The sequence below is a fragment of the Penaeus vannamei genome, chromosome 18 (genome assembly GCF_042767895.1).
Source record: "Penaeus vannamei isolate JL-2024 chromosome 18, ASM4276789v1, whole genome shotgun sequence".
In the NCBI taxonomy this organism is placed as follows: domain Eukaryota; kingdom Metazoa; phylum Arthropoda; class Malacostraca; order Decapoda; family Penaeidae; genus Penaeus; species Penaeus vannamei.
In genome coordinates this window covers 10,649,507-10,659,506 of record NC_091566.1, presented here as the reverse complement: position 1 = coordinate 10,659,506, position 10,000 = coordinate 10,649,507, and the positions used below count along the sequence as shown (strand labels likewise).

At 35.1% G+C, this 10,000-nt stretch overlaps 1 protein-coding gene across 5 annotated transcripts in view; it reads right to left on the bottom strand.

The window, feature by feature from the left end:
- Window positions 1-10,000, bottom strand: part of LOC113814025 (probable phospholipid-transporting ATPase IIB) — a 20,391-nt gene that overhangs the window by 578 nt on the left and 9,813 nt on the right. For all 5 annotated transcript variants that reach the window (XM_070132877.1, XM_070132875.1, XM_070132880.1 and 2 more), the window contains 16 exons: window positions 9,681-9,851; window positions 9,222-9,449; window positions 8,457-8,642; window positions 8,094-8,215; window positions 7,658-7,880; window positions 7,317-7,553; window positions 6,996-7,157; window positions 6,511-6,687; window positions 5,798-5,968; window positions 5,024-5,197; window positions 4,770-4,871; window positions 4,173-4,295; window positions 3,714-3,934; window positions 2,183-2,349; window positions 1,777-1,977; window positions 1-1,469 (listed from right to left, as the gene is read on the bottom strand). The exon at window positions 1-1,469 is cut by the window's left edge and continues 578 nt beyond it. In XM_070132877.1, coding sequence (XP_069988978.1) covers window positions 1,291-1,469; window positions 1,777-1,977; window positions 2,183-2,349; window positions 3,714-3,934; window positions 4,173-4,295; window positions 4,770-4,871; window positions 5,024-5,197; window positions 5,798-5,968; window positions 6,511-6,687; window positions 6,996-7,157; window positions 7,317-7,553; window positions 7,658-7,880; window positions 8,094-8,215; window positions 8,457-8,642; window positions 9,222-9,449; window positions 9,681-9,851 — 2,844 coding nt within the window. In that variant the 3' untranslated portion in view covers window positions 1-1,290. The remainder of the gene's footprint in view (window positions 1,470-1,776; window positions 1,978-2,182; window positions 2,350-3,713; window positions 3,935-4,172; window positions 4,296-4,769; window positions 4,872-5,023; window positions 5,198-5,797; window positions 5,969-6,510; window positions 6,688-6,995; window positions 7,158-7,316; window positions 7,554-7,657; window positions 7,881-8,093; window positions 8,216-8,456; window positions 8,643-9,221; window positions 9,450-9,680; window positions 9,852-10,000) is intronic.

Sequence of the window (10,000 nt, the reverse complement as noted above, 5' to 3'; positions counted from 1 at the left end):
TGAAAGACAAAATAATAATAAAAAATAGGCAAGAAATTGATGGAAATGAGAAAAGATTTAGAGGTGAGAGAAAAAAGAAAACCAAACAAGCATAAAAAAAGATATTGGAAATGAAAAAAAGAAAAATAACAAAGGAAAACAAATGGAAAGAGAAAACAAAATCAAGAATGAAAAAGAAGAAACACAGCATTTACATTTCTTCCAAGATCCTTAAAATTCACTGAAAAAAATAAATGTAACATAAAAAAATAAATAATCAGATACACCATGGATCAAAAATAGTGTTCATGTTAGTAAAACTTTAAACTTTTTTCTTCTGTGAAAGCACAGAATGTGCTTTGCTCTACCTAAATATGAATTGAAATACAAGAAATATGATATATTAACCATCAAAACACACTATCAGCACATCATCATATAAATCAAGTGTATTAAACTCTCTTTATACACCATAGGGTATTTACCTATCAAAATCTTGTTCCATAGCAAATTGCATTGCAATAGTTTTCTTGAACTGCAACACCACAACCAAAATACCAAACAACTTAAGTCTTTAAAGGCAAAAAGACATCGAGAGAGAAACAATAAAACATTATGAATTAGCTATTCCCTCTAAGGAAGACTTTGCTTCCTGGAAACTTGCTTTCAAGTCAAAATAATATGAACTCTTCTTGTGTTTATAAACCAATGCTTTTCATCAAAGAGAAATATTAAAATGTGTCCAACAGAAGAAGAATCACTCAGGGAAGAGAGCTCAAAGAAGGAAGCAAAGCAACACAAGAGAAAGGACGAAGTGAGGAGTGTACAGAAGTGTGCATTTAAATGGAATTAACTGGAATGAGAATGATGCACAGAGCGCAAAGGATGCTGCAAAGAGTGTAAGTGAATATTTTCTTTTCTGAAGCAAAATATATCTAGAAAAAATAAAAGTAGGGGAAAAGCATATAGTGAGAATGAGTACTACTATAAAGCATACATACTTGCTATTGCAATGGACTCCCTTACATTATACAATATAATTACAGATATAAATATTAATATAAATATATAAAGCTCCATATCAAAACACAATCACCCTTTCTAAATGGAACAGAAACCATATATATGAATTTCATAATTTATGCTGATCATTTCGATCAAAATTCTGCATTCAGACAGCATTACTGATCCCATCCCAGGGCCTTTCTGCTCCAAGCCTACCACATCATGTTTTGATTCCATAATGTTTCTCTCAAGTGTTCTGTCCCCCCCTCCACTGGCCACGCCTTAGAGGTGGAAGGTGGCACAACCCTATGGCTGTGGTTGTGTCATGTTGGTGCTGCCGAAGGTGTTCAGCTCCTCCAGCTTGGAGTAGGTTGGGGGCGTGAAACGTCGACGGAGGAACTTGAGGATGTAAAGTGGCAAGCAAGAGACTAGGGTGATCACCACCACCTTCCAGAAGAAGTCCTTGGATTTGATGAAATTCCAGTCTGCGGCAATAATGAATATCACATCATTTAGTAATACTTAATGTAAAAATATTGCTTTAATAAAGTAGTTCTGTTTAAAGTAGGTTTCTTTTTCACTTTGAAGATCTTAATTTACAGTAAAAGAACATTTGACTCTGACTAAATGAGAGCATACTCCTACAGCCAGAACAAAAATACATCCCTAATACAGAAAGCTGTTTTAAAAAAGAAAAAAAAAGTCTTAAGTAACCTAACAATCATTCATTACACAAATATCTTTTCTGAAATCCTACTGTCAAAACAATCATATTTATCAAACTTCCCTTACCAAAATAATGCATGAAGATGATGGACAAGGCATAGAAGCCAAGAGAGAGGAAGTGGGCTACGATCATCAGTGGGTGCCATGTGCGCACTGTCAGCCCCACCATCAAAAGTTCTGTCAGGATTAGTGATGTGAAGCTGATGCTAACAACATGGATCAATTCGTCTTCAAACAGCAGCATTGCACCGTACATCAACACTCCTCCTGTGGTGGAATGGATGTCTTTCAGTTTAAGCGTACTCTTCTTTATAGATACTGATAAAATTTTACAAAGAAATTTATCTATTACACAAAGTACTGCACATGTACATATACAAACTTATACATAAAGACATTCACACACATACACGTATACATACACACATACTTCAGTACCCGCAACCATAAAATTGAGCTTTCAAAACCTTACCCTGGTAAATACTGATAAGCACCCATATGAAAAAGGTCTTGTAGGACAGTGATCTTCCTTTGGTCAAGTCCTTGTACAGCTCTGGGTAAGTAAGAGCAATGTTTGGAGACACATCTCTATCCAGCACAAGAGAGAACACAGGGAAGTTGGTGTACACAGTTGCATATCTAGGAAGGAAAATAAAAATGTAATGGCATGGTGGAGTGCAATAATGACAATATAAAAGGTGGAAATCATACATAAAGTCTATACATAACAATGCTATCATGTAATGCATTCATCATCCTTCACTTCAGTGAGTCACTATGAATAGCACCTAAATATTTCTTCTTTCTGTTAGCAACAATATATCAACAACATCAACAAGCACACTGAAACAGTCACACTTGACACTTTCATAAAATGCTCTAACAAGATTTTCAGATACTGTTTTCTCCAGATTCTAGAGCATATTGTATCTTATTTATTCTTGTACATCTTAAAAATGCAGTTGATAGAAAGTGCCTTTATACAGCCTTGAACATAAACATGCCCTGCCCACAGTAATTGTTTGTTTACATATGGTTGGCTGCAGAAGCACTGAGTCACAAAGGCATCAACTGGTAGATTTCTCTGACCTCATTTTTTCCTTGATTTTTTGGAAAAAGTTCTTGTAGTACATTACCATTATCATTATTAGTATCATTATGATAATAGTCCTATCCTTCCTCCCCTATTCCTTGAATTTTCAGAAAAAATTTCTTATTTACTACTATCATTATAATAATATTTTCAATAATTACAATACTAATAACATCAATCATCATAATATTAGTAGAAGTAAAAACTATCATCCCAAAAATTAAGTGGATGGGGCAAACAGATAAGATCAGGGAAGCCTAGTAACTGCCTCCTTTGTGACTAAGCACTTGTAAATTCATCTGTGTAACACAATTCATAAAAACAAAGCCACAACAAACAGTGGATATATCTGGTGTGCAATGGGTTGATATCTAATTTATAAGTAAAGGGTATCTATAGGTAGTCTTTTCTCATTCATCCTTTGAGCTCCCTGTGACATTTCTTGAGAAAAGTATCAGCGAGAATTAGTGATTTCACAAATCCCCACATATTCCTTTTTTTATACAACACAGTCTGGTACTTTGTAGTCTTCAGCTTTCAGACATTTTGGCCCATATCCCTGCTTCAGCAAAACAAGGAAAGAAGGAAGGCTGACTATCAATAGGGGAAGTCTTGAGAAAATTCTACTTTATATCTTCCTAGCCTTTCAATCATTTTCTTAGAATGCTAAAAAAAAAAAATCAGATTAGCTTTTTCATAAAACTTACACAAGAAAAGGAAGGTATATACTGGTATTTGCTACATATATAACGGTTTATCTTCATAAGCCTGATCAATTTTCTTAAAAACTATTTTTGAAGGTACTGAACACCTGAGAGACAAAAAGCAATAACTTCTTAATCTTAAATAACTAATCAATTCTCTAGCACCTATTTCGAAGTGGAAAACCCTTGCTACCTTGATTACTTACCCTACCATCAAGAAGCCCTGGTAGAGAGCAACACTTGAAAAGTAGAAGATTGATGAAAATATAGCTTGAATGGTTGAGATGATAAGACCACGATGCATCACAAACTGGGAGAGAGCAGCTGATCTCTTGTAAGAATCACGGCCGTGGACCAAGCAAAGGCGGGCTATGTACTGGAACTGGTCAATGCTGAAATCAGCTGCTAAGGATGCCTGTTTACCTTCCTGTTGAGAGATATGCACTCTGTTAGTAAAGTTACTATAAAGACAAAAATATGAAGAGAAGGTAAAAAGAAAAGTAATCATTACAATATAAGGCTTTCCAAACCCTCTTTACCTCATTCTTACATATATCCAAATAATTCTTACTCTAGATTAATTCAATCTCCTAAGCAATTCCAATTCAGTGCTCTATTCTCCTCACTGATAACTAATAACAGCAACTAATATGATTGCGCTTTACCTTGCCCACAATACCAATCCCAGCATCTGCTGCCTGGATCATGGAGACATCATTGCCTCCATCCCCTACAGCTGCTGTGCGCTTCCCTGTGTGTCTCTGAATGAGACGTACCACCGCCGCTTTCTGGAGACAAAAAAAGAATAAAAGGCTCCATAAAGTGTTAATGTTATTCAGCTATGTGTGTACTTAATAAGAAAACTCAATAGACAAGTCTTCTTCATGATGGTATAAAATATACATCATAAATACTCCAATTATACAAATGGGGGAAGATGATAAAAAATATGAAAATATACTTAATGAAGATTTGGTTCCAAAACATTAACATCATCTTACATTTCTCCATCATTCTTTCAGCTTTCAAGAAATTCCACATTCCCAAAGAGAAATGTTGACCATATATCTTGCCCAACAAACATTAAAATGGCATAAATAATCAGTGAAAAAGAAAGAAACTTTTATACTTTTATCTCATCAAAAAAGCCAGGTCATTTAAAGAGACATTGCTTTCAACCTTAAAATATACTTGCTAAATGGCATCCATAAAAACTAACCATCTGCATAGAAAATGATAAATACAAGATATCAAAAAAATACCTGAGTTGGTGAGCATCGGCACACCACAACTGCTGGGCACTGTACAGCAAGGTCCATCAGCTCATGCTCGTAGTACTGAAGGCAGGTCTCTAAGGCATCACCCTGAAATTGTCATAAGATTAAAATCAATATTTCCAGCACAAATGGACATGTAACTGACAACTTCTTACACACAAGCATGTATATCCAGATACATGAAATGAACACAGAAACATATAGAGTACATAACTATATTTCATGGAACCTAACTATACCTTTATAATAAGAGCAGAATCACTTTTCCTTCTAAGGGCATTCAGCTCCAAGTGCGCCTCTCTTCGTGTGGACACATTGCCCATGACATGCAGCCCTTGGTTGGGGGAAACAAGGCGTGAACTCTTGGCAATGCAGGTGGCTGTCTCAAGCTTGTCTCCAGTCAACATCCAGATCTGATTAACAAAGAAAAAGAATTCTGGATCAAGACATCTTTTATAATTCACAATGCAGTATATACAAAATCATACTACTTTAAGTAATAATGAAATCAGCAATAAAAAATAGTGTATATACTTTATAAGAAAGCTTCTCTGTGTTTGTTCCATACTTTTTTTTCCTTTTTTTTATAAACATCATATAGTCTTAAGAACACAATAATCTCAATTCACAGTAACTAATCCCCTCAGCACCATGGCATAGATAGATAGAGCTTAGTTCAGCCTGTCCACTTCCCACAATAAAGTCTGTTTACAATACTTGTACTTTGTGGAGCTTTCAATTCATTCTCATCTACCAAAATATTAAAAACATTGGGCATCTGGTGAAATGTTCTTTAACATGCCATAACCACTGGGATGGTATAATTTGCAAGGAGCCCAACATTTAAAGGTCATAATCTACACTGATACAGAATGGCTAAATCAGGAAATGAGGCTCTTTGGAATTTCAAGATGACACAGTAAGAGGGCTCTGTGGAAAATATATACTTTTTTGGCATACAGCATAAAAAAGGAAAAAATGGCCTGTTCTTAAAGTAATCTTGTATGTCTCACCTTCATACCAGCATTTCTCAACAACTCAAGTGTCTGCTTAACATTGTTCTGCAGTTTGTCCTCTACCCCAGTCAAACACAGCAGTTCGAGATCACACTCCAAAGTCTCAATAACAGCAGCTACACGACTTCCTCTCTCTGTTACACTCAATTTTGCAGCATTATAGCGTTGCTGAGGGAAAAAATAATAATAATAACAATGAAATTAACTGGTTTAAAGATAAATTTTCTCTAAAAGAGACTTAGTGTTAAATATTTGTAGCACTAGATGATGAACCCATTTTTGTGGAAGAATGGACCTTTGATTTAGTTTTGTACTACTTATTAACTGAATCTTAATTTTAACAAGTTGTCTTTAACCCATTTATGACAGGTGTCCCATATATGAGACACCTGGTAAATAAACATTGCCAGTGTGATGTTGGATAGGACACCAATTTTGTAGCCACCCGGAAATTATTATTTCCGGCTATAAAACATACCGGCGTTAGTGGGTTAATCAAATCTTGCTTTATCACAATCATCATAATCATTACCATCATACCAAGAATTATCATCATTATTATTACATTCTAATGATGTAAGAACATCAAAATTACTATTGCTATTATCATTACCATTATTATCACAATCTTAATTTATCACAATTAATATTATCATTGTACCATGAAAAAATGAAATAAACTCAACATCCTGAAAAAAACACTGACTTACCTCAAACTGTGTGTACTGCTCTGGTGTGAGGACCTTCCTTGCCACCACCAGAGTACGTAGACCTTTCTGAGCCAAGTTGGTACACTCTTCCTCAAGCCAGTCATTATACTCAACCATTGATGCCATCACTGTGTCTGCACCTTTGATATAAAGGACAATCTCACCTGTCAGCTCCTCCTGAAAGTGAAAGGCACATTGTAGAGAATAAATCAACTTCAAGAAAGAGCATAAGTACAGTATAAACAAACTACTTCCTTTTCTTTTGTAGGAGAGTAATTAACTAGAAACCATATGCAATTACAGAAAATACACAGACAAACAAAAACATAAACCATCCTGTCATATTCTTTCACATTTTTCACTTATAATGCATATCTACGACAACAGCACACAGCAATTAGTCTTTATCACTTAGAAATCAAAAGTAAATATACCAGACAGTGCAAGTCTCAGATCTTCTTAAACTTCATGCGACTGTTACTTACCCTGACAATAATGCCCATTCTCTTGGTCTCAGAAGTGAAGGGGAAGATCTGCAGCACAGTGTAGGTTAGGAGCTTGCCACTTGTGGTGCGGAGGGTGAGGGTGGTGAGGTCGCGGTGGACAAGAGGGAGACCAACGCTCTCTGTCCACTTCACAAGGGCCACCTTGGAGAGTATCAGCATTTCCATTAAAATCTTTTTTAGCATTTTCAATGAGTTTCACTCTCAGAAAATAACAAATATATATGTTTTCAAAATTGTACAAAGAAATCTTGAAGTTGGGACAAGGCTCAGCAACCCAAAATCCGAACTCCAATGACATACTTCATCAGGGCTGGAGGCTTGATAGAGAACAGTGTGAGGCTGATCTCCGTTCTGTGATTCCTCTGGAGGCTGGCCAGATCCATCCTCATATACAGGAGTGACATTGTGGCACAGAGCAAGGGCTTTGACAGCTTCTCCAACACGAGTCACAACTGTTCGCCTCATGCGAGTGGGTGTGCCAGAGGCACCAGCACTACTTGCATCTTTGCAGAAGAAGGTGTTGACATGCGCCTGAACCTACAGAATGATGAAAACTAAATATAGTACATTTGACAACAAATTATGTTAGAAGGATTATACTCATGGATATTGAACTGATCAAAATAGAGGATAAAAATTACCTCATCAAAAGTATCTGTCCCATAAGCTACTGTGCCAAGATGAAGGATTTTGAACACCATCTCATTCTGTGTAAGAGTCCCTGTCTTGTCAGTTAAAAGGTAATTAATTCGCCCTAGCTCCTCAGGTATTGTCGTTGTACGGACAACAGTTCCTGGCATCTCCTGGTCACGTTGGATGACCCAGGAGTAGAAGGCCTTTCCCACATCCAGATTCACACGTAAACTGAAATTGTAGAAGTATTTTGTAATACAATAAAACTGATTCATAACAACAAAGACATGCCTTTATAAAATAACAAAATAACTAGATATAAATACACTGTACCAAAAGCAACAAATATAACAAATCAATTTTTATGACTGAAAACGATGCACAATATATATGTATATTACCCATAGCATAATCACACATTTGTGACAGCAATTATGTACCAACCTGATGGGAATGATGTACGAAAACAAGAGCAGAAAACGGAAAAAGTAGCGGTACCAAGGCCCACCAAACCCTTTTAGGCACATCATCACAACGGTCAGGCCCAACACAGCTACAAAGAGAAGCTGAGGGGAAACGCAGCAAAAGATCATGAAATTTGAATTGCAAAAATTGAGAAAGGATGTATATGCAATAAAATAATATAATCTCAAAATGAATTTTTCAGATGGTTTACAAACCATTTTAATATCTCATTTGATTATTGTAAATAGAAGAGGCAAACCATTTCTTATCAAATATTACACAGTCATATGAACACAACAAGTGTAACTTTAAGAGAATCTGGTTCTTATTAGTAATGCTGACCTTTGTGAGGTTGTTTATTTCCAAATCCAGAAGTCCCGTCTTGGACCTGGGAGCAGCATTGTTCATGACAGAGCGTGTTTCACATCCAGTGTAAACAACGAGTCCTAGCAACCTTCCTGAGGCAACAACTGTCCCTGCCCAGACTGTGTTCTCCACACTCAGTGACTCTTCTGTATCTGTATCATGCTGGTGATGGGAAAATGAATCTGAATAATGAAACTGGCATAAAAAAGTGACACTTATATAATACAACCATAACCCAATATCTTATTACTACAACTAGAAACACCTCAGTTATACTCCTTAAAACATAATAATATTTCTCAATCCATATTTAATTATTGTAAAATTACAAAAATGTTTTGAATATATTTTTCAATATATATGCGTATGTGTATGTATGTATGTATATATATATATATATATATATATATATATATATATATATATATATATATATATATATATATATATATATATATATATATATATATATATATATATACATATATATATACATATATATATACATATATATACATATATATACATATATATATATATATATATATATATATATATATATATATATATATATATATATATATATATATATATATATATATATATATATATATGTATATATATATCATGCAGTTTGACATGAGATATGCACTTAAGATAACAGAATAAGAGAATAGATTAATCAATCTATTAGATAAAAATATACATCTACCAACATACAAATATGTTGACATAACTAACCTTGGTGAATGTCCCGATAAAGTTGTGAATATCTTTCTGTGGCTTTTCAGCATAAACCATAGCATTCATGTTGAACAGCTCCTCATTTGTCTCTAGTTTCTGAGTAACAGGAACTGCCAACCTTAGCTTCCAGTCCGTTTCTCCGTCTAACTGGTCAGTACGGATAAAGCAGGCACCATTGGCCTCTGTTGTGCGAAGAAACACCATGTCCGCAGGCACACGTTGGTCCTGAAAATTTACATGTAGTTATTATTATGCACCTTATATCAGGTCTATAAATTCACTATCTAAGATTAGTTTTCTTTTGGAATCAGAACTAATAGTCTTATAGTTCCCTAAACAGAGGCACTACATCCTGAAATTTACTGTAAATGAAATTTTCCTCCTGATGCTTTCAAATCTGTAATTCAATCTCTTTATTCCCATTCTCTTTATCTCTAGCCATGATTACCAACTCACCTTCTCCACAAATATTAAATCGCCCACTTTAATATTAGCACTTGTTACAGTTCTAGATCCTCCATGTGGCGTTAACTTCTTGTATTTCTGCTGGTTGACTTCATTGTCCCTTTGTCGTCTTCTGACATCATCAACAGCTTCACGAATCATGGTGACGAGGATGACAAAACCCTGATGAATTCAGAAGTTGTATTGTTACACAGGCTAGTAAGAACAACTGGTCAAAGGATATTTTTTCAATAATAATAATAAAGAAGATCCAGTGCCAAGAGCTACTGATAATAATCATAAAAGTACGCAGTCTTCATGATTCAAAAGTA